The sequence below is a fragment of the Polypterus senegalus genome, chromosome 2 (genome assembly GCF_016835505.1).
Source record: "Polypterus senegalus isolate Bchr_013 chromosome 2, ASM1683550v1, whole genome shotgun sequence".
NCBI classification, from domain to species: domain Eukaryota; kingdom Metazoa; phylum Chordata; class Cladistia; order Polypteriformes; family Polypteridae; genus Polypterus; species Polypterus senegalus.
Genome location: NC_053155.1, coordinates 96,511,370 through 96,537,573, shown reverse-complemented (window position 1 = coordinate 96,537,573; position 26,204 = coordinate 96,511,370). Strand labels below are relative to the sequence as shown.

Here is a 26,204-nt window from a genome sequence, read left to right as displayed (position 1 = left end):
CCGGCCATCCATTACACTTTAATTTAATATCTATCTATCTATCTATCTATCTATCTATCTATCTATCTATCTATCTATCTATCTATCTATCTATCTATCTATCTATCTAAGTTGTAGGTTCAAATCATATGTGCTTCACTGTGTCACACTTAGTAAGTTATTTAACCGGCTCCTGTTTCATATACACAGAGTCTACTATATGCTGTATCTGACAAGTAAACAGGAACTCCATCCTACATGAAAAGCCCTCATAATAAAGTGAACGAAATGACTGTAGGATACAGCTTGAGTGAAGTAAAGGGGATATCTTAACCTTTTGTTTTTACTTTTAAGATTTTTAGGTTTCAGGAAGATGTTGTCCCATCTATATTTACAATGAATTATGTATTGAAATATTTACAATCCTCATGCATTTACATTTAAAGCGTGGAAAATATTTATATGTAAAGTAGATTTCAGATGTCTAGTTTTAGTCCTCATATGTTTGATCATTGTAAAATAAATTGTGGTCTAAATAAAAAATGCAGCAAAAGCTACAAAAACTGAGCAGTTTTTTGGAAGTATGCATAGATCTATTAAAATTTTAATAGCCATATTCACATGAGCATTAGTTACTGCATAAAGGAGACTTGGTTATGTCAGTAGACAGGAAAAAATATGTCTGGGAGTAGGAAACTCTATGTCCAGTTGATCTTGAATTCAAGATGAAAATGTTTTCTCTTTGTCCTAGAACAAATTGGCCTAAGTGTATACACATTTACTGTACACATATATAGTCAAAACAAAATTTATTTTACCTTTAAGTAGCATTACATGTCATTTTTGAACCTGCTCAATCCAACCCAACTTGCCTAGGGTGCAAAGCAGGAACAAACCCTGGATAGGGTGCCAGTCCATTGCAAGGCGAAAACATACAAACACACCAGGGCTAATTTAGCGTTGCCAATTTACCTAATATGCATGTCTTTAGATAGTGGGAGGAAACCTACACAGCCACAGGAAGAACATGCAAACTCCATGTGCGGAGGACCCAGGGTGTGAAACCTAGTTTCGATACTCTATAGCAGTGATGAACCATTTAGAAACCAAGTGCCCAAACTGCAATCCCAAACCCACTTATTTATCGCAAAGTGCCAACATGGCAATTTAACCTGAATACCACCTAAAACTGAACACCAGCATAACCAAGGAGCTGGTGGTGGATTTTAGGAGGACCAGGCCCCTCATGGACCCCGTGATCATCAGAGGTAAATGTGTGTGCAGAGGGTACAGACCTATAAATACCTGGGAGTGCAGCTGGATGGTAAATTGGACTGGACTGCCAATACTGATGCTCTGTCTGTCTGTCTATCTACTGAGCTTTTAGTTTAGAAAAGCCACTCATACATTAACATATTTTGTCTTAAAAGAAAAACATAATAACGGAGCTTTCAATGATACAAACAACTTTTTGTTGAAAGGTAAAAGTTTGCATTCAGTATGCTTTTGAACAATTAATGTGCTTTTTGCTGTTGTATGCATGCTGATAATTTGTCTAACCTTGGCTCATACTTTGTAAGTTTGAGAGCAACACATGCAGCACTCAGGTCATCTGTTAGTCTGTTCCTGGTGTCAGATTTGATTTAATTCAAAGCTGAAAACAGCTGCGCACAAGCATAAGATGTTCCAAACAAAGTAAGGAAAGCAATCTCAAGTGCCTTCATTGACTTAAGATTATTTGGCAGAGAATTTCACACTTTAAGGATTTCATTTTCATAACTAACTGTGCTGTCCTTTGTCATCCCTTCGATCCTCTCAAGTGTTTCACGCAGGTCTTCCCTATTAAGCTCCGCCCCCAAAGCTTCCATTATATATTACGGGGTCGTGGATCAGGTGTGGCGATTAGCAACTCCCAGCAATAATTACAGATGCGGACGACTCCTCACCTGTGCGCTTAAGCGAGGACTGCCCGTATCACAAAGCTCCCGGAAACCGCTCCGGCCACTCTACCATAACCCCTCTTTAAGCCGCGAGTGCGGCAATTATCTGTTAAAACTGGCCTTTTCAATTTTGAGCTGTGGACCCGCTATACCACATCCCCTCCAACCCCACCACGGGAATCACAGACTCAAAAGGCTGCAGTCCGTGCCGCACCCTCAAGCAGCATGTGTGCCGCCCGCCTTATACCAGACAGGAGAGGAAGGAAGCGCTCCCACTGGGCTGCTGGGCATAGGGGCGGGTGATGTGAAAAAAGTCCTCCGGCGCGCATGAAGAGGGGGAGCGGTGAGGGGAGCAGCCCGGCCCCGCATTCCTCTGGCTTTATAGTAACGAACTCTGTGCTCGGGCGACGGCGCGCGTTCCCACTGAGAGGGCTCTGAGTGCCCCCTTTGGCACATGTGCCATAGGTTCGCCACCACTGCTCTATAGGTCAGAGGTCATCGACATTGCCCATACTGAACAAGAATCTTGAACACCTTAGGAAATTCTATCCAATATATCCTCCATGAATATAATAATACATTCACAAGTAAATAAATAAAACTTGGCTGAGAATAAAGTGAGATAACTAGAAGAGTTATGATTACCTAATATTTAACAAGCATAGTGTAAAAAACAGACCTGACCCTGCATCTATGACAGTATCAGCATTAATGTATTTATGCAAGGTAAAGCGGTTTTTATAAGTGGTGCTCCAATTGATTGTCCGCTAAGCTAAATTGGATGATTTTTACTGTAAATAACTTGACTGTCCTGTCTCCAAAGCAAATGTAGTCTGTTAAGCTTCACGGTAATAAAGTTTTAGTGAACCTTTATGCAAAGTACTATGGTACCTGAGAAAGAGGACATGTCGTCTTGTTGGCAGAATGCTTCTGGTAAACAGAGAGGTGACAGGCAGACTTTAAGAGAGACAGAAGGCCAGAATATTGGATTTGACATTAGGAGAAAGTCAAGTAATAAACTGATAAAAGGAAGTCTTAGGAGTTGTTCTGTGTATAGAGAGGAATAACAGATATTGTCCTGCTGAACCTAGAGTCGAAGAAATGTTTCCCAGTTGACATGAAGGTGTGTGTTCGACAGAAATTGGAAGAGTAGCTGCTTTAATGAGCTCAGACCAATTCATTTTGTCCTTTAAACAAAACCTTATCTTGAATGTGAACAGTGAGCACATTTGTGTTTAGTACAGCAGATCACATTTTGAATAAGAAGAATCAGAAAAAGAACAGTAAAAGAAACAAATTTGCCCTCATTGCTTAGTAAACAATAGGCTCAAGAGCCTAATTTGTCTATTTTACTTGTAAACTTGTTAAGCACATTAGATTTATATTTTTTTGATTATCTTGTGAACATTTTCTTTTATTAGAACGTTGGCTTATAATAATGACATATTTTCCTTTATGCCATATACAAAGTACATATTGGAAGAATGTTTGGTGTACATGTTTTATTCATAAGCAAAAGTATTTTAAGGTGATTGTATTTATTTTAGTATTTTTTATGGTCAGTGGCTAAGCTTACATTATTTCATTTTGTTAATTAAAAATAAACAGGTGACACCTGTGGTTGAATTGTAAAAATAACCAAGAATAACACTTCAGTATAGAATGCAAAGCTTCTAAACGCTAGTTATGCTATTTAAACAATGTTTAAAAGGATAAAGAACAAAATCAATATCGGCCCATTTTAGTAACATAAAATTGGTGAAGGGTATCATGCCTAACAAAAACCTGCATCCGTTGTTTTTGTTTTTTTTATTATTAAATGAAGTTAAATTATGTAGTTTAACACATTCTTCTTTATCATGGTTTCAGAGTATTTTACTTAAGAAATAACAATACTGCTACTGCTACTACGACTAAGGCTTGCTGTCCTTTAACTATGTCGTGGACATTTGAATGTATCTGAATGTTTCTCCAATGAGACTGTGAAATTGAAGAGTACATTTTTCAAAGGGGAAATTACATGGTGAGTCAAAATTATGTTAACATTTGAATGGTGGAAACAATTTATTCACAAAACATACTTCATATGTGCAAGATAATTTACAGGAATGTCTCAACCTGTTCGCCATCATGTTCAACACATATACCATATGTGGCACATAAATTGTTCACTAAAATTTTATGTAAGTATATACATAACAGTGCCATTAGAGTTAACATAATTTTGACTCACCCTGTATTTTTCAATGACTGAATGGCATAAATTTCAAATACTATTAACCAGTGCAGGTAGTACATTTGAAACACGTTACTGAAATAAACTGCTATAGCCACATTTTAAGTTGCGCTTTCTGATTAAAGACTTGTTGTATTTTATGCTTTTTTTTAATTGAATTACAGAAAAGGTCACATTTAACTTAAAAATATATCTGTACTGTTTGTAGAAAGATTGGGAATGAGATGCCCCACATATGGTCATTTTGTACTTTTTTAATTTCTATGAATATATTTGGCACAGAATGTGAAGTACAAGACAAGGAGATTTATGAATGCTCGTTGAGCTTTCAAAATGTTGCAATTAATATTGTCTGTACAACAGCACCATCTGTTTAATTGGAATTTAACAAATAATTATCAGTTTGAACAGAAAGCACCTCTTCCTTCTAAACATTGTGAAATTAACACCTACAGTAACTGCAAATTTTTAATGCTCTTAATTTCTCATTTTCAATACCAATCACTTCCTGAAACTAATCATTCAGACTGCACATCATTATGCTAATTGCCCTTGTCATCTGATTATTCCCTTGAGGATGAGAATATTCCTATAGTGATTAATTCAAGAAGCCTTAGGCTTGTGCAACAGAAAATACTCCAAATAAAGCCTTATTTTCCATGGTCATTCATTCCACTGGCTTTTCAGGTTTACAATACATCACAGATGATAAAGAAAGACAGCCTCTTGGGTAAAATTTGGAAAAGCCATAAAAATCACTTTCAACAGCCACTAAAAACATGATGACTTTATGATCTGAACACTTTTAATTGTCTAGTAACTGCAGAGAACAGCATACCTTTGGGGGAGTTTCAGATCCAGGGTATTCTCTTTGATCCAATTTGTTCCAGCGCTGCATCAGTTTAGTGACCATAGGTGTATTGAAGTCCACCAACTGGAAACCCGTCACATTGGCACCGCCATGCATAAATCTCTCGAGTGAGATGTCTTTAAAACCCTATCAACACATACAAATAAATTTGATATTACAAGCTTTATTTGTAAATAAAAAACTCTCAAAAACTAAAATTTTGGTATCTCTCATACACCTCAGAAAATGCACCCACTCTGCAACCATAAATGGGCTTGTCCACTCCCTAGTATTAAAAAGATTACACAGACATGTTAAATCTCTGATTCAAAACGGACACTGTGAACTGGTTGCTCTGTTCTTTTCAGTTAAATTCTGTAAAGAAGGCCTAGGTTCTCAATGCTTACAGTTACATTTTAGGCATAAATTCCCTCTGTCTTCAGAAAGGTGTCCCTGGTATTACAAATAGCAAAATAATAATACCCAATTCATTCATGCAATAGTCACTTCAATAAAGATTGTATATTATTATGACCTCAGCAACGCAGATAATAAAATTAAGTTAAATACATTTTTTTCTGGATTCTATAGCTATTTGTATAACTATATAATTTTAGATTCAATTGGAAAAACTCACTTCTTCCATTCAGTCAGTCAGTGATACACTATATGCAGAGATTTTGACTCATACACAATATACTGAAAGTCTTCCACTATATACTGAAATGCGTACAACTGTGTTGTGTTAACAAATAGTCAACGGACTTATTCACTTTGCCACTGTTCTTCCATTGGTTGATATTTTGTCTCATACATTATTTTTAAACATTTATTGATTTGACTGTAACAGACTTGTAACAGCTAAAAAAATGAGAAGGTTGTGAATTTGCGTATTTTTCTCCAAGTCACATCATCGTGTGATGTTGTACTTAAAATCTCATGATACATAGTACTCACCTCATAACACAGAAAAATCTGTGTATTGGTATTTTACATTCCATCCATCCATTTTCTAACCCGCTGAATCCGAATAGGGTCACGGGGGTCTGCTGGAGCCAATCCCAGCCAACACAGGGCACAAGGCAGGAACCAATCCCGGGCAGGGTGCCAACCCACCGCAGGACACACACAAACACACCCAGCATACCCTAGGGCCAATTTAGAATGGCCAATCCACCTAACCTGCATGTCTTTGGATTGTGGGAGGAAACCAGAGCGCCCGGAGGAAACCCACGCAGACACGGGGAGAACATGCAAACTCCACGCAGGGAGGACCCGGGAAGTGAACCCGGGTCTCCTAACAGCGAGGCAGCAGCGCTACCACTGCGCCACCGTGCCGCCCTATTTTACATTCCATTCCATTAATCATAGATTTATAAGCCATTGCAGTCTCAAAACTGCTTAATCTAATTCCTCACCTCCTGACTCAAGGAGGTGTGCGGGAGGTTGTATTTCAGTATGTTGTGTATGTGTATGCATTTCAAAATTTTTATTTATTGCATGGGCCACCTAAATCATTAGGCATCATTACTTTTTGTAATAAATTAAAATAAAATGAAATTCAGTTTTACAACTGGCTATGGCAAAAAAAAAAAATGAAGCTTAAACATAACGACTGCCGAAAAACTTGTAAAGTAACCTTGAGTGAATGATGTAAATAAATGAATAATAATAATAATCCATCCATTCATCCATTTTGTAAACTTGAGTAGGGTTTCAGGGAGTGTGGAACCTATCTTGGCAAGCATAGGGCTCCAAGATGCTTGAATGCTCTGTTTATCAATATCAGAGGAATCTCGCAACCTTTAGCATTTAATTCAAGGCAAGACATTATTTAGCTGGACCTAGTTTAGAATGAGCTGCTGCTGGGGTCATAATTTCTTCTCATATTGCCTTCACATATTCAATAGACCTTCTTCTGAGGGTTTTCCCCAGCTGTTTACCTGAGTTGTGTAGAATTTGTTTTTAATTTGACACTACTCTTCTATTTTATTTCTCTTCTTGGTACCTGTGGTGGTCAATAGTCTGTCTTTGTATGGCTGCCTAATCACACATAGTATGATGGACGTATTTTCTGCCATTTTCTATTCATATCAAGCAGTCACATTTTGTGTTCAAAATAATTCTTTTCAGAATTTGGCTTACCTGGAACAGTATTCATTTGATTTTAAAACAAAACTCTGTATGCACAAACCTCAGTTCCAAAAAAATGTAAGTAAGTAAATTACTTTAAAAACTCAGAAAGTGGTCATTTTAAATCCTCTTTGGCCTGTATTCAACTGAAAACAATAAAATAAAATTAAATGTTTTCCCGCGGCAAGTTTACTGTTTATTTTTTTATAAACACAAGCTCATTCGGAATTGGTGCTTTCAATATGTTACAAAAAAGTGGCCATGTGTAAATATAAGACTAGGAACAGTGTGAAATGTTCAGGAAACACCCTTAAAAGGTGATGCTATAATTCTTGGGCATGAAAAGAGTAGTCATGAATTTATTATGATCAACGACTGTTCAAAGTTTTCCACTGGTTGTTTAGTAACTTTACACTGTGTTTAGAACCTGTCCCTGAATCTACTGGTGCGGGTGTCAATGGTCCTGTACCACTGTCAAAATGAAGGAGTAAGAAAGGCAACTGTACATGGTGGCTGAGATCTTTAAAGTAATGCTCATCCCAAAAATTATATTTATTTTAAGTGTGACTTGCTCTGTGCTGTTTATAATGAAGATTGAGAAAAAAAATAATCTCTTGTTTTCATAAAGAACAGAGATTACAAAGTTTGTTATCCAATGGACTTCAATGGGGGTCAGTGAAGCTAATCCAGAACAACAGGAAATGATAATTAACACATCCATGAAAAAAACGTCAGTTGTTTATATCATTTACATTCCAGGTATCTAGCTGTTTGCTCACAAGATCCTAAATACTTGCAGTTTTTTGGTAAAATATTGTGGAATAAATACTTCTGAAAAATCAGAGCAGTGCACAACAGTGCAGCAAATTCAAATGGAACAGAGCAGGGATGGGATGACACAGTAGCCCTCACTCTTTTACAGTGTGGTGCTTGCTGATGAAGCTTTGGCTTATTGACCTATGCAAACCTTGTTATGATCTTTACTTCTTCTAGATAGTCAAATCAGATTTTCTTTTCAGTATTCCATCAGGTGGCTGGGCCACACTTTGGGAATGTTCTACACTCAAATGTTTATGGGCAAAATCTTTGTATATGTCTTGGATATCCTTGGATCTAAAATCACTCCTAAGGCTTTAACAGCACTATCTGGAGTAACACCAAATGGGATAATATTATATTATGAAAAAAGTTATTGTGATATCCTGTTCCACACTACTTGCATGAAGACTTACTTTTCTCAACTGAAATATCTTTTTCCATTAGTTCCACCACTTCAGAACTTTTTCAGCATTTGGCAAGAGCACATTAATTGTAAAGTATATATGCCTGTTTTATTTGACGTTTTATTCTATATGAAAAGCCACTTTCAATGGGGGTAGAGAGCTGTGTTGCATTTTATGGACTGCCTTTGAAACATATTTTTTTAATTTATTGTGTTTTGTTTTGTTAAATAACAAACATATATACTGTGCATATATATATATATTGTGGTGTATGGCCGGCTGTTTATCCCGGCCAATACCACCAAGCCGCCAGGTGGAGCCCTCCCTGCAGTATGGAGGTTTCCTGAAGACCAGCAGGGCATCATGGACATTGCAGTTTTTATACGCAGCCCTGCTGGATGCCGTGGGGGCCACTAGGAGATGCTGCAGGGGGGAACAACGAGTATTTACCATACGCCCCGGAAGTACGTCCAAGTCACATGGACAAGAGGAATGATGTGCTTCCGGGGTGAAGAAAAGGACTTTTTACCTGACCCGGAAGTGATACAGGATCACATGGACTGGGAATTGGGAACACTTCTATAAAAGGATTGTGGGAGCTCCCAGACGGCGAGCTGAGCTGGGTGGAAGGGTGGCAACGTGTCTGGGAGTTGGAGGATTGTTATTGTGATTTATTTTGTGAGTATAGTGGAGGAGAGGGTGCTTTGTGCACTGTGGCAATTTAATAAAGTCAACTATTGTACTTTTACCTGTTGTCTGGAGTCGTGGACAGGGGTTCAAGGGAGCGATAGCGCCCCCTATCTGACACTATATATATATAAATATATATACTGTATATATATATATATAAATTGTCACCTCAAAAGAGGTATTTATTTAATTTTTCAATAACAACAAACAAAAAAATGCATTCCTGTATTATTAGATTACATTTTGTTATATTCTGTTTTCAGTAAGCCAGACAATAAAAAATATATTTACTTTATATGCCTGTTTTATTATATTATTTCAATGGTGTACCTATATATGTTTAGCTAACTTGAACTTGATCTTGAAATCCAGAAAATATTCAGATATTTATTTGCCTTTGCAAAAAAATATACATTTAAATCATATTAAGTTAATACTTTATTCTGGTGAGCAAGTCATTGTTTTCAAAAGAGTACTTGAAAAACTATGAGACAGAAGTATACAAAATATTAAGAATAAGTTGTACAGTTAGCTCAATAAAATAAAAAGATGTGCTCTTGGCAGTTACGATTTCTTAGCATGGCCAAATCACATCATATTTCGTTTATTTCAATATTACCATTATTACCCCATAGTAACATTTTAAAAGATTTTCCAATGCTATTGTGACCTTTCTGTATGTGATAACAATAGCATTACTGTAGAATCATTTTTGTTCCAAAATATGTAAACCCTTTTGAGCAAAATGAAAAACTGCAAATTATTAACCTGAAATGTTAGCAGATCATTAAATATATGACTAGTCCCAAGTGATTTTCATTACGTACATGGGAGTTATTAGATGGAAAGCAAATCTGATGCCTCAGGCATTCAGTGTTTTGCTTCTTACTGATGAGCACAGCATGTTACATAAAGACAGAAATCTGCTATAGTTCCAGGTCTTAGAAACAAAAGTGTGTGCCTCTAGGTACAGTAGTGCAAAATTCCTTGAAAGAAAGCAATAATCACACTGGGAATAACCATCAGATTAAATAAAGCACCCTAAAGTATTTTTTATTACAGTTAGCACAACTGAATTGTGGGCCCTCTGATTGACTGGGGTCCAATCCAAGGCTTTGTACTGCTTTGTACCCAGAAGGTTTGAGAATGAATAAATTAATGAATTAATTAATGAAGAGTGTACTGCTATTAATTAGAAGAAAAACAACAACAATTACAATTTAATAAAGCAATTTAAAGAATAACATAGTTGAAAGAAATAGAGCTTTCTGAGGGAGGCATGGTGGCACAATGGTTTATCATCTTTCCTTTGACCTCCAGAATTTAGGTTTGAACCTAAAGAGGAGCTTTGTCATCTTGTGTGTCTGTAGGCTTTCTCCAAGTCCTTCAGTTTCTTTGTATGTACCAAAAAGTAGATGTTAGTATAGAAAATTTACTTAAGGATAGGAGGGGCTTTAAATCTTTAGCTTTAGAATTATTAAAAATGTATACTTAAGTTTTCATTTTTAAAGTAGCTTATAAACTCTCATTAATTTGTTAAAATAAAAGCTGTTGGATTCTTTGCTCACAAGTAAGATAATGACAAGTCAAGGATGTTGTGCAGTTTGAGGGAGCTGAACAACCCATTGTCCTATTTACAGTACAGGGAACTAAACAGACCACAATTTTAGAAAATATATAGAGAGAATTTAAATCTATGCATTAATACTTTCTTCAATGCTTTTAATCAAGATAAAGTGAAACATATATTAGTTAGCTGTAAGTCATATAGAAGTTGATTATTAAAAGCCTAGGTTTATTTATTCCATGCAGCTAAGGAAACTGCCTGTGCTTATCAGCTCAAGGCCACTTGCTCTGTCTGCCGGCTCGGACACTAGCATGAGGTGATAGCAAACCAAGAATAGTATGAACTATAAGAAAACTTAGCACTATAGCCTTAAGAGATGTAGCTGCCTAAACCTGTAGTTTTGAGGGATAATTGTGAAAGAAGAAACCATTCATTTGAGCGACCCAGTATCTTATGTGTGGGTCCTCCTGATTCTGACTTAGCAGTGGGAACTGTCAGATAAGCAAGTCTCAATTGTCTGTACAGAGTAAGGAGTAGTCTAGGCAAGTTTCGGTTACCGGTAGATGATGGACAAAAAGCCAGGTGATGGACATTAGGTAATGGTGGGCTGGAACATTAGGAAATGAGGGGAATAAACAGAAGGAGGAGAGTATTTTCCATAAATGTTAAGAATTACATAATTAATAAAATTAATAAAAACAAGCTCATGCAAAACTGCTGCCACTCACTTCACTGAACTGAGTCAGCTTTGTGATTTTGCAATTAAGTCTAATTGTAATTGCTGATCCAGAGGCCCTGCATATGTTTTTCTAAAGAAGGTTTTTCCCCGCGACATTAGCTGGTGTTCCAAAAACACTTCATTGCTGAGGTTCTACTCAGTGCTTTACAGAGTAAGAGGTTGATGCTGTAATCTAATTACATTTCCCAGTAATGAAGCAGTTTAACACATTGCTATTTACATTCTTGCAGTTACATTTACTGACTTAAGCAGAATTGTGTTACTTGCATTACATATGTTTCTAAGCAAATAATTTGTAAATGTCTTGAAGGGCAGGCATTCCATTTCATATAATACACAAAGATGTGAGTGTGATGGTGTGTGACAGTGACTACCCTATCTTCATCCTTAGTTTGCACAGCACATGCACAATATTTTCATTTAGGCACAGAGAACATTGAGTTTTACAGCACTGTCAGAACTATACCAGAGATGTATGTTATTATACAATACATAGTTTTAGAATTAAAGGTACAATCGCTAGATTAATTTTTTATTCATTGCGATGTACGGCCTCTTGATCAAAGAATGATCTACAATGGCAAAACAGTCTTTGATATCCAATCAAATGAAAATACCATTAAAATGCATATTACATCATTCAATTTGATTTTTCTTTTTCACAAAAATACAGGAGACATTTGTGCACAAGTAAGACTGAAGAGACACAGAGACATGGGCATACTTATTGTGTTACACAATAAACACTGCAGGTAGCTGGCACCCTATTAATAAGTGCACTCATCTGCTGGCTGCTACACTAGCAATCATTTTACAGTTTATCTTCTCTATGTGTGGTAGAGTTTGAGCATTTAGGCCACTTTTGTTTTTAATTACTAAAATCTAATTTTATAGGGAATTCTTTTGTAAACTAAATACTTTGACTTCCTGGTTCATATGTTTGAAACAGCACAGTGCTGATGTGAGTCAAGTAGTTTACTTAGTTAACTGCAGAATTCATGTTCTTTTTTTTTCCTTATTAAAATACTTATAGGACGTTTAAGTGACACCCTTAGTACTTTCCAATTGGTATATAGTAGATTCAGAAAGTACTCAGACTCCTTCACTTCCTGTACATTTTATTGTGTTGAACATTTTATTTTAAATGTATAAATATGCGATTTTTGCCCATTGAACTACAATCAACATACCATAATGACAAAGTTAAAACATTGTTTTCATTGTTTTTGCAAATGTATTAAAATCAAAAACCTCTTCACCAGACACAATGCTTGGAGTTGTGCCCAAAGGGTTAAATTTTTGGCTTAAAAGACAAGTGTCCTTTAGACTGCTTTGCTACCAAATGGCTTTTACTCAAGAGTGTCTCCTGTGAAACCACTCTACCATAAATGCCTGACTGATGGAGTGCTGCTGAGATGGTTGTCCTTCTTAGCAGAGAAGTTCTGAAGCCCTATTAGACAAATCATTGGTTGCTCGATCACTTCCCTAACCAAGGCACTTCTGATTCAGTTGCTCAGTTTGACCAGATAGCTAGCTCAAGGAAGAGTCCTGGAGGTTCCAATCTTCTTATATTTCACAATCATTGAGGCCACTGTGCTCCTGGTAATTCTCAAACCTTTAGAAGTGGTTTTAAACCCTTTCCCTGATCTATGCCTCACAACAATTGTATCATTGTCTACAGAGAGCTCCTTGGACTTGATGGCTTGGTTTTGTCCTGACATGCAGTGTCAAATGTGGGACCTTATATACTCAGGTATGGAACTTTCTACACTATGTCCAGTCAATTTAATTTGTCACAGGTTGACTCCTTCAAGTTCTTAAGGAGAACTAAAGCAAATAGGGTGCACTTGACTACAATTTGGGGTGCTGAGCAAAGGGTCTTATTACTTAATTAAATTAGAGGTTTTGATTTTTAATACATTTACAAACCAGGAAATATGTTTTTTCTTTGTCATTATGGGTTATTGATTGTAGTTCAATGGGAAGAAATTGCATATTTTTATATCTATACTAATAAAAGGCAAAGCCCTCATTGACTGACTGACTGACTCACTCACTCACTCACTCACTGACTCATCACTAATTCTCCAGCTTCCCGTGTAGGTGAAAGGCTGAAATTTGGCAGGCTCATTCCATACAGCTTACTTACAAAAGTTAGGCAGGTTTCATTTCAAAATTCTACGCGTAACGGTCATAACTGGAACCTACTTTCAACCATATATACGGCCATAGCCTGCAGCTCGGTCAGTGCGTGAGGCGGAGTTGCTTCCCGCATCATCACGCCTCCCACGTAATTGAGTGCCTGCCCATATAAGGTAAATATTCGTGGCTGAAGGACTGTGCTTATGCAAATGAAGATGAGATGGTAAAAACGCATTACACAATTGGGAATGCAGCAAAAGAATATGAAGCGAGTGACGCATACAAGCATATTTATAAGTGCAGCTACTGCGGAAACAAAGCACGGTGTAAACCGTAAGTTTAAATTAAGTTTATAGACACGCTGCCGATGGCGTTTGTCATGCCTACGACGAATACGATATCTGCGAGATACAATTTTAATGAGAAGACACGAGGTATAAACGAGGCTTTGGATCACTTTTGTAACGGAGCTAAAATTGCTGTAGCGAGAAACTTTTAAGTACCGGGTCTTAGCTAACATTAAATAAAGCCGTGGACATCACAAGATCACACAGGAGAGCGGCTCACATGAACTGACTGTGAACGCAGTACGTAGAGAACAAGGAAGAGCTCCAAAGAGCACTGAACAAAAAACGCATTACACAATTGGGAATGCAGCAAAAGAATATGAAGCGAGTGACGCATACAAGCATATTCATAAGTGCAGCTACTGCGGAAACAAAGCACTGTGTAAACCGTAAGTTTAAATTAAGTTTATAGACAGGCTGCTGCTGGCGTTTGTCATGCCTACGACGAATACGATATTCGCGAGATACAAGTTTAATGAGAAGACACAAGGTATAAACGAGACTTTGGATCACTTTGTAACGGAGTTAAAATTGCTGTAACAGACAGCAAAAGTGGTGGGTCTGAGCTAACATTAAATAATTGCTGGTGAAGGACTGTGCTTATGCAAACGAATAGAAAACAAATGTTATGTTATTTTTAAAATGTTTCCTTTTCTTTTTCATAACTTCTTTAACAAACTTCTTCTCCGCTGCGAAGCGCAGGTATTTTTCTAGTTTAAAATAAAATGTACAACACAATAAAATGTGCAGGAAGTGAAGGGGTCTGAATACTTCCTGAATCCACTTTATGTTTACCAGGTGTAGAGACTTAGGTTAAAGTAAAGTAACTAGCAATGTGATTACTTTTTCCAGGAAGTAAAGTATGAGTAAAGTAATCCTATTATAGTTTGAGAGAAGTAATTTAGTAATTTGCAATTCATTACTTTCCTTGAGTAACTATGCCAAATCTCGTTCTGTGATGTGTCTCTTGTTGCAAAGTAAAAATTAGTACACAGCACAGTGGCTAATTGTAAACCAAATGTTTGTTAATATTCATGCACTGTTCAATTTTTAGTAAAAGTTTCTCAACATACTTTCTCGTGACTCCTATCCTTTGTCTTAAGCTTAAGCTTTTGTGCTGACTTTCTTCACTCTGAGGTCCAAAAACAAACTCTAATCAAATTTAACTCATGTATTTTGCCTTAAATCAAGTGGCTATTTCAATTTTAACTGTGAGGATTGTGACATCACTTTGGCAAGCAGATAGTGGGCTGTATCCTGTGGTCAGGCTGAGAAACTGAGTACCTAAATGAAGGAAAAATGGCTAGTATGACAACATCTCCAATTTCAATTTTAAGTGAAAAGACAATATATTCCATTTATTTTGGGTCAACTGCACTGAGGAAATAGCAACTCACTGATAAATGTGCTGCAAAATGAAATTTTTAAAGCAGGAAATGTCCCCAAGTTATGTATGAAGATATAGTAGATAAGCAGGCTAACCAGCTCTCTGGGAAAAATGTAAAAGACGGGAATCAGCCTCAGGGAGTTGTTAAGTGATTGCTTGCAAAACAATGTGCATCTGTTGTTCAAGTGCACTTTGAACAGTAAATGCATAAAATATTGAAAGAAAAAATGATTGCTCCTCCAATCGAAAATTCTCTTCTTGTTAACCCGCAAGGGTAGATGTGATATCATTCTAATGAGTAATTTGGCAGCCTTACTTTGAGATCCAATTTATATTTATACTGTTTATGATAGATACAAAAATGCACTACTGTAATGATGGCAAGGGCAACGGCATGAAACATGAGGTAGACAAATTCCATAATGTCACACACAGCGTAGCTCTTGTACAAAGTATTTACAGAGAATACTAATATTGCAAATTAATAAAAAAGTGAGTCAAGAAAACAAACTTCAGGCATATCATTTGAAATGAAACTAAATTGAGAGAGGGTAAATCTATGATCTGGCCCAAATCATCCTATAAAGCAGCTACAATCTGTTACAGTTCATATGCTGTTACTTCAGTTACTTAGAAAACTAAAAGATAAAAAAGATTTCTTACCAAGTTTGCCATGATGTAATGGTAGCCTTTAACATGTTTCCCAACACTAACAATCTAAAAAGCAGAAGAAAAAGCAAGAATTAATTTACATAATTGCCCACCATCACATATAATAAAATGAGTTCAGTATTTGCAACTGTGAAGTTTCACTTTCTCGCCTCTTATATCAGTTCATTAGCAGCTGCGCTTGAATTAAAGTCTTTAGGTGCAAATCTCTACACTTGAGGCTTGATTAGCTTCTGTATCAACAAAAAAGGACAGAAAACATGAAATGTTTCCTGATTAAAATAGTTAGTGTTGATAGACTCCAAGATCACAGTAGTATGATAGTGTACTTCAGAATACAAGCACTGTATATACTACGTTTCATACTGAATGACACTTTCAGTGTAGCATATTTCAATGTAAAACACCTTGCAACACAATCAATATTATTTGTTGCTAGTCCTCCTAATGCAGAATCATTCATAATGTACTGATAATGCAGAATATGGTGAAACAAATACAGTATGTCAGATACATAGTCAATAAACATAACAATGACAATAAACAATCAAAATATTTAAATATATAATAATAAAAATACAATATGCACCAAAACAGAATGAGCAACAACTAGTCAATTCAATTAACACAGCTTCAAAATGCTCAGTGACAGGAAAAAAGGTGTGCAAACAAATAGATCATAGATCAGATTCTCTGTTAGTTGTATTTTTTTCATTACCAATAATTTACTTAAGTTTTTTTAATATAAATATACACATACACACCTATCCATAGTGTATGAAGGTGGCTGACATTAACAATTACTCTGCACAGTGCCTTCCACGCATATTAAGAAAGCTAAACTACAACTGCTTTATGTTCTGTATACTCAAGAAATACGGGTTTTTGATGAAAAGGATGAGGAGGAAATATTAACTTTTAAATATGGTTATATCTTACCAAATATGCTTTAACTTAAAAGAAAATAAGGGTATTGACGCAAACTAGCCTCTTTATCTTTATTTCATCTAATACTTAAAAAAATAGTGAAATCAAGGTTAGATTTAAAGATCTCAGAAGTACTGCTACAAACTACACTGCTTGGTAAACTTATTTCATGTTTCAACTACTATTGTTTGTTACCTGTGTGATGAAATGCATTTTAATGTTGCTGTGAAATGTAACTAATTTCTTTCTGTAACCCACATGCCCTTGCTGAAGAACTCTATCAGTTGGTCCCCACCTCTCATAATTGTAAATGTTTGTGTTGTCACCCCTTAATCTTGGGTTTCTTAAATTGAAATGATTTAACTCTGTTCTATGTAGCTCACAGCTCACAGTCCTGTGATTTCTCTGCTAGCTTATCTTTGGACTTTCAATAAAGAACCAATGTATTTTTTTCTAATGTACAGACTATAACTGAGTACAATATGCCACATGAGACCTTACAAGTGTGTATTCCACCTTAAACATAACCTTCTAAGAGCAATACTCTAAGTGGCATGTTATGTAAATCAATATTGTAATAGCTTTTGTAATAGCATTTCTGTACACTGCCTGGTTGGTGACAGGAATGACTCCACTACAACTTCTTTTATATGATCTACTTTGAAGTTTCAGACTAACCATTGTGTAATTATATTTAATATTTTTTGCTTTTAATATTTTACTTCTCTACTGCTTTAGACATTTTTACTTTTGTTTACCTTATATTTATTTACAATAAACTTCACTTACTGTAAATATGCTTAGATTACATTCCTAGCTTTATCTGATGCTAGATGTCAGAAGGTAATGGGCTACTTTTTAAATAAGATAAATATTTTACTAGTTAAAGCTACTTCATTTATGATTATCTTTTATTGATTTTCATTGTCCATTCATCCCAAGTTTTTCTGATTTCACTATTTGGTAATAATGATCAAGTTAAAGGAATACTCCATCCAAAAAAAAATTATCAATTATTTACCGTGTTGTTTGTGTTATGGCCGAGAAAATTGGTCAATTTCATGTTTTTATGGAGAAAACACAGATAACAAAATTCTATCCTGGCAACATTAGCACAAGGCAACCCACTCTTAGTGTGTTTTGTCAGTTTTTGTGTTTGTCAACTGAAATTTAAAAAAATGTTATCTTGTGATAGGGCTGAACCTGCCATTTTTTAAATGGCTTTATTGGCTAAGATGATTGTAGGTTTCCTCTTTACTTGGAGTATGCACATGCAATATAATTCTCTTAGCTCTCTAGTCTGTTTTTTGGATGGAAAATATATTTTTCAACTCATGTGAAGTGGTTCTTTTACCATACCATCCATACACAGTATGGCACAAAATAACGTTCACCAGGACAGAATTTTAACATATATATAAACACAAGACAAGCGCAGGACAAGTAAGACCTACATTAAACTACAGATAAATAAGTTATAGGTACATTAATAGATAGTAATACATTGAAATAGATAGTAATCTATATATACCATACCATACCATACCATACCATATTTATTTGTTGAGCGCTTAAAAACACAGCATTACAACTGACCGAAGCGCTGTACAGTTACAACAAGCAGGACTAAAAGCAAAATATTAAAAACAAACATTAAGAGGGAATTAAAACAGAGATACTAAAAACAGGTCAGGGGACCAAATAAAATAGAGAAAATAGCAAAAGGCAAGTGGAAAATGAAACAGGTTAAGAATTAAAAGCCAATGTGAAGAAGTGCGTTTTTAGGTGAGATTTGAATGTGGCGACTGAAGCAGCTTGCCTAACCACTAAGGGCAGGGAGTTCCAGAGCCTGGGTGCACAGACGGAGAAAGCCCTTTCACCACGAGCTTTAAAACGTGCCTTGGGAACGGTTAGGAGCAGCTGATCTGCGGATCTAAGAACACGAGGGGGATTGTGACAATGGAGCAAGACACTCAAATAGGCGGGGGCTAGACCGTTTAATGCCTTATAGGTTAGGAGGAGAATCTTAAAATCGATTCTGAATCTAACCGGCAGCCAGTGTAGGGTTTTCAAAATCGGTGAAATGTGTTGGATTCTGCTACTTCCAGTTAGAAGCCTTGCAGCCGCATTTTGAGCCAGTTGGAGTCTAGAAAGAGTGGCTTTACTGATACCAAAAAGGCAGGAATTAGAGTAGTCAAGCCGGGACGTAATGAATGCATGGATTACTGATTCCAGGAGGTGGTTAGACAGAATAGGCTTGAGTTTGGCGATTCGCCTTAGATGGAAAAAGCAGGATTTTACTGTGCTGTTGACTTGAGCATCCATATTCAGGAACGTATCCATTTTGATTCCAAGATTGGAAACAGACGAAGTTACTGGAATGGGAAGAGAAACGAGACCAAGGGGTGGAGCCTGTTTGCAGTCGGGACTAAAAACAATGACCTCGGTTTTTGAATCGTTCATTTGAAGGAAGTTTACAGCCAGCCAGTCCTTAATGTCAGATAGGCAGTTGAGGAGAGGTTTGGTGGAGTCAGTTGGCTTGAGGGAGAAATAAATTTGGCAGTCATCAGCATATAGGTGATATGAAATTGCATGTTTTCTAAAAATTGCACCTAAAGGCAGGATGTAGATTGAAAAAAGTAGTGGCCCTAAAATGGAACCCTGGGGGACCCCACATGGGAGTGGGACTGATTCAGATGAAAATATATATATATAAAATTCTTAATATATATATATAAAATTCTTTTTGCGTTTCAAACGGAAATTACGTATGACCACAGAACATAAAATACTGGAACTAATCACTTAGTTTGTGGATGCCATTTTTATATCGTCTTTATGAGTTGTTATTATTTGTGTGAGAGTTACTTTACTGATATTGAAAAGAAGTAAAAACAAACACGACGATCTATCCCATAGAAGTGCGCCCCGCGTCACCCTCTCCCAGCCCTCCAGCGCTGCGCTGTCCGCCGCCAGGCGCATTCTGACAGAGAAGTTTTATTTATTCGTCCACGTGACTGCCCCGGAAACTGACATATTATAACTTTTTTTTAATTGGCAGTACTTGATAGTAGAAGAGATGAGGAAAACAGCTTTGCATCTTTCTACTTTTTATTTGCGCCGAGCTGTAAACAATGTGAAGATGACACGGCCTTGAGCAGCGAGGGGTTGTGAGAACAAAGTGGACGCTCGGAGGTGAGGAATGTCGGGATGCTCTGCTGAGTTGAGAGCTTCATAGTTTTGGGCGGCGTCCTCTCTTCTCACACTTCAAGTGCCCCGTCGGCTCCTGGGAGAGTGGAAATCATTGCGAATGAGTGTGATCAGTGCCATCGAAGCAAAAGTCTCTTTGTAAATTGTGCTTCATGACTACTTACTGTCCTTTAAGGGGAGTTCAGGTCACTAAAACCCCGCAACATTCAAGGTTGCTTTTGTGATGAATTCTTTTAAAAAGATTGAGGGTTTACATCTAAGAAGATGTACCAACCTCTTCATGTTAAGTTTTGGACTTGGGAATTATTTGGACCTTCTGCCCGTTAAGCACGGAAGGTCAGCGTCCACATTTCTCAGAATAGCTTTTCTCTAAAATCACAGGCACGTAGTGCAAGGTTGTCAGGGGGAAATTTGCACGATCGCATAGAAAATGTAATTTCTATACCACAGCGGTCGTGTAGCGCCTTTCACAAGGCATCTGCTACAGAGAGATGATCCAAATACATTTAAGCTGCTGTTAGTACTACTTACCTGTTGTGTTATAGCGCCTTTAAAATGTAGTTTACCCAAAAGCATTCCAGTACATCAAAGCATCTTTACTTCTTACAGGTTAATGTTTTACTGTTTAATAATTTATACACTACATTGTATTTTTTCCCTTGCACTCAATGAGCGAAGCCACTGGGTAATCAGCTAGTAAATAAATAAAACAACTAATAAAAAAAAACATCAGTGGTAACAAATGTACTGTACATATACTGTACATATAAATTACTAGGAGCAGATCAGAGAGGAGGGAGCAGCACAAAGTTCAGAATCTGGACAGCAAAGGCATAGAAACTGTTGCAGAACCTGTCAGAACTGGCTTGAATGCTACAGAACTTTCTGTAGAAAAAGGGTGTTAGCAATCCTCCATAATACTGTAGCCTTTGCGGATGCAACGCTTGATAATATTTTTCTTTAATGGATGGCAGAGAGGTTCCTATGATCTTTTCTGCTGTGTGCACCATCCGTTGGAGGAACTTGTGCCAGAGACACTGCAGTTCCCAAAAAAGACAGTGATGCAGCTGGTCAGAAAACTATAATCGATGCCTCTGTAGAATGTAATAAGAGTGGAGGGAAGTAGGCTTGCCTTCTTCTGTTGCCGAAAGAAATGGAGATGCTACTGCTCATTCCTGGCTATGGAGGTGGTATCAATTGACCAAGTAAGATCAGCTGCCAGGTACACACCAAGAAATTTGGAGCTCTTCCACTGTTCCCTCCAGAAGTCAACAATCCTCTCTTTCATCTTAAAAACATTAATGCCATATTGTTGTATTTGCATCAGTCCACCATGCATTGTAACTCCATTCTGTAAGATGCCCAATCTCCATTGTTGATAAGACCCATAACCATTGTGTTGTCAGAAAACTTAATGATTATGTTAGATCTGTATGCAGCTGTACAGTCATGAGTCAGTAGAGTGAACAGAAGTGGGCTGAGAGAAATGAGGTGTGCCAGTGCTAAATGATAATGCTGGAGATGGTGTCTCTGACACAGACTGTCTGGGGACTATTTGTCAGGAAGTCCAGAATGCAAATGCATAGGCAGTGGTGTAGCGTAGCTGACTCAGCTTTCCTATAAGCTTCTAAGGGATGATGGTATTGAATGCAGAATTGAAGTCTATGAATAGCATTCTACCATACATATCTTTTTTGCCTGTTTGTTTTCTTTTGGTTTTACAGCTAACTTACCTCAAGCAGCATGAAAAGTGAGCTGGGGTGTATGCAGCTTGTACATTTGATCCCCCATCAAGTTAAAGATCCACCTCCCCTGCTCATTCATTGGTCAAGAGTTACATCTTCAATTCAAAAATTCAGTCACATGTGAATTGCCTTTTCTGTTTACAAGCATGGCAGTACAAAAAAACATGCATTTTGGATGTTGCAAACAATGACTGGATAACTAACATGAGTAACATGAGACTTCTTTCCCAGATATATTTTTTGTATCATTCACTATAATAGATATTGAATTTATAAATTGTTTTTTATCTCAGTTCTCCATGAAAACATGAGATTAACATTTTTTTCTAAGTCATCATAAAAAATAAATGTAATAAGTAATAATAAATAATAATAATAATAATTCCTTTAACAACCTACAGTATAACTATTGTATGTTGCTTTTAATTTTTCTCGAATTTGCAGCCATACTGCTTAAAATCATCATGTTCTAAAAGCACAGTGAAAATCTCTCACATGTAACACTACATGAACACTACTCAACACTAGAATGCATGCACATTGGATGCACATAGTGATCTGACAGCACTGTAATCACTCTGATGGCATCAAGATATCTCAGATCAGCCCATAGTCTACTGCCATTTGGATCTGTGAGTAGTCTGTCTATTCAGATCAGACAAAATAATAAATACAACTGGCAGTCTTCATTTTTTCTGTCAGTTTTGTTTTGATTTAAATCTATTTTATTGTTCTCTACATTTTTCAGTAACACAAAAGTTTTAGAGCAAGGCCGCTCAAGTTCAGTTCTGGAGAGACAAAGTAGCTGCAGGTTTTTGTTCCAATCCAACCACTTAAACAAAAGCCAGCCCTTGCCAATAACAGAAGTTATTTAATTGTATGACTTGTTAGTGCTTTTTTTTACATTAGTAGATTATATTAGATTAGATAAAATAAATATTCTTTATTTGTCCCCACAGGAAAATTAAAAGTTTACAAAAACTCAAGAGATGAAAAATATAATAATAACTAGGGGGCTTCGTCCCCTGCTTGCTTTGCTCACCAACCCTCCCCTGCCTGCGCTATATGCCAGCCAACTTTGCATCTCTGCCACTAGTGTATGTGGATTTCACTTTCACCTAACAACAAATATTTTCATTCTCGCGGATGCGCCTCTTCATTGGGAAGAAACACTACATTTCCCTGATTAAGTTTAAATCCGAACAATATATTCAATCTCTTTCTAATGTTCCATTATTTCACCAAGTAACAATTTCCATTTGTTTGCGCTAACGCAATCTTTAATATCATTTTTTTGAGACTTTTGGTTTTTTCATACTTTCATTATCTCTAACCTGCTCTGCACGTGTATCACGCCAACATTTTTTAATTCTTTACGACGTTCTACTTGGTCATCTACTCTTTGTCTTTTATTTCCGGCACCGGTTGTGGTTAAATCTCTTGGCACAAAGTCTTGTCTCATGGGATGTGAATGTATCTCTCTGAAAAAGTAATTTCTCGTCCCAGGCTAAAAAATTTTGTCTCGTCTCAGGATTTTTTTATTATAATAGAGAGATAATAATAATAATAATAATAAACAAACAACAACCCCCCAAACACACATAAAAACCTCTGGCTTGGATAATTAAGAGCAGGAAATAACAGCTTGTAGGTGGCAGGAAGATGGTGAGACCTGTCCAGATGCATCACAGGTTTACACTTAAATGCATTAACATTTGAATACAGGAGGTCTGCCTTTCTGTTTAGAAGTCTGTTCCATCCAAACTTGCCTTATAGTTGCATTATTGATTATTCCTTTTTGATGATATCATCAAAATGATTTGTGGCCAGAAGCAGATCATTATTATAATTTTTTTTTCTGGTAGGTTTCTTTCTAAATATTTGACTGAAATAGACACTTCATGACAGACTGAGTGATGGAGTATTATTAACCTACCTAGAATTCTTCATATTGATTTTCATCTTCAACCCTTTTTAACCCTGGCTTTGTCTTCTTTTGCAAACATCTCCCTATATAATCCCTCCCAGAATATTCTCAGAATATTTTAACTACTATACTTAATCTACTTTATAAAATAAAAAAACTTTTAATTTATTTATTTGTATTGGTGTGTTAAGGACACATCAAGTCTGTGCGCTCTCTACTTGATATAGAATTTTTTTTAATTTGTAAGGTATAAGGAAAACATTAAGCTCTTCAAACACACCCTGACCCATTATCCATAGTATTGAAAAAAAATCAACAGTAGATACAAGTATAAACCAGGAAAACAGATACTTGTAGTAGTGAACAAAATGAAAACATAAACACAAAATACTTCTACAAACCACCCAACTATAACATTACATACAATAAGAAAAAAACACAAAAATCACTTTAACAATTGCTTCTCTGTTTTATTTGAAGATCCATACAATACTGGTAATGTAAGTAAAAATGTGTTTGAATCAGTGCTGAAGACAAGAACAACCTCTATAAAAAAAAAAAAAATCCCCTACCAAAATTTTTTGTTGGCTCGATCTGATCTGCAATTCACTGCAAGTGTGTAAAGGTTGTCACACTTCAAAGGACAACATGTACCAGATACTTTCACATTTCCTGTATGAAGGCTGGAGGTTACAATGTGTGCGACAGGATCTGCTATTTCTGTGAGTAGGCCCAGACAGCCCTTAACAGATAAGATGGAATGCAGATCAGGGTAAAACCAATACCAAATCAGGCACAATGAAATAAAAAAAAACTCTTACACTATCGAGTTTAGGTGCACTACACTAGAGGCTTTATTAAAAGGAAAGACCTTTGATTTGGCTCCCACCTTAATGTCCAGTGCCATTTCCAAAAAATGAAGCAAAATGTAGTGAATAGGGGAGGAACCCAACCAGCGTGTAACAGAGAAGCATTTACATTAAGATCAAAGTCTCCCAAACATCTTCTCAGTGTGAGTGATACCCTTCCACATTACCAGATGCAGCTCTTCCCACTGTTGGTCTCCTCTCTCAAACCAGCTGATCAGAAACCATTCCATGGAATAGAAAATGGAAACAACAATGTACTCATGAAGTGTCTGTTCACATGCATCAAATACTCTATGCCATTATCTCTGTTTACACTTTTAAACTGTCCAAAAGGTCATAGAGATCAGTGTTTGTCAACAAACTATGTCAGACAAGGGGCTCAGGTGGGTTATAATCCTGTGAAATCCAGTGTCTGTATCCTTTTTACTCCATTACCTTACTTTGACTGGCGCATAGTTTTCACATCACTTAGCACCATCCAGGATAATAATTTCACTTTATTACTTTCTGCTTCCCTTTTTAAAGAGAGAAATTAACAACTAATTTCCTTTCAAAAAAAGATCCTTCAGAGTAAGCTGGACAGTGCCTTTTTGAGTTGCAATCCCACTTAAAGGCAATAATTGGTCATGAATTCATATTTCAATACAGTATTAAACAAGAGGCAATACATACAACAGTATATATCTGGCACACCTAATGAAGGGTATACAGTATATCCAAAATACTGTATTGATGATGATGTATTTCACCATCTTTCTTTTTCATCATGGAAATTCCTTTATTCTTTTTTCCTATATGTATATACTAGCTGTGTAAGCGTGTCCTAGAAACTATCGAAATTGTCAGAAAAAAAATTGAAGTGTAGAAATGTCAGGTAATTGAAAGAAACTACTCTGGGCATCTCTCTACTAGGAGGTTTCATTCTGCCGATGTCCTCGCCTCACTTCTGTAATACATGATAAGCGAGTGACTCTCTCTTCAGATGTTTTATTTTGCTGATGTGTTGGTCTCACTTCTGGGCTGGAAAGACACACACACTTCCACATGTAGACATTCATATATAAGACTATGGAGCTTCACCTCCTGCTCACTTTGCTCACCCACAGCCTGCGCTACCTGCAAACCACTACGTGTCTCTGCCTCTCACGTTGTGAAGAGGGGGGCTGAATACACCCCAAGGAGACACGATCGCTCTTCAAGCACCCCCTCTTAAACGGTAATACCTCCTCTTTGCTCGATCAGCTGCTGGCTTGCTGATGCTGCCATGCCGTGTGATCTGCATTTTGCACGGCACACTTCTGTCATATCACCTATGTCCATATATTCTATCTCTTTTCACTTTTACCTTTTCATCAATATCGCATTAAATTTTGATATTGTATTTGGAATTACATTGTGACAACACAACATATAACTGCCCGTGAGTGAATGTCGTTTCTTTCTCTCTACAAGAAATATATTAAATAAGAATTACTAGTTTAAAGCGTACATAATAATGTTTATTTTAGAAGTCAATATTATGAGACACGGCACGCAGATAGTCCTTAAGATCACGCCCTGCATATGTAGGAAGAATTGCAGCAAGACGTCTTGATAGTTGAGCGTATTTAGACTTGCTGGCTGC

At 36.7% G+C, this 26,204-nt stretch overlaps 1 protein-coding gene across 7 annotated transcripts in view; it reads right to left on the bottom strand.

Moving 5' to 3' along the window:
• The window catches only part of LOC120523159 (glutamate receptor 4), a 488,284-nt gene that overhangs the window by 125,456 nt on the left and 336,624 nt on the right, over positions 1–26,204 (bottom strand). For all 7 annotated transcript variants that reach the window (XM_039744179.1, XM_039744180.1, XM_039744181.1 and 4 more), the window contains exons 5-6: positions 15,897–15,950; positions 4,994–5,152 (exon numbers count right to left, since the gene is read on the bottom strand). In XM_039744179.1, coding sequence (XP_039600113.1) covers positions 4,994–5,152; positions 15,897–15,950 — 213 coding nt within the window. The remainder of the gene's footprint in view (positions 1–4,993; positions 5,153–15,896; positions 15,951–26,204) is intronic.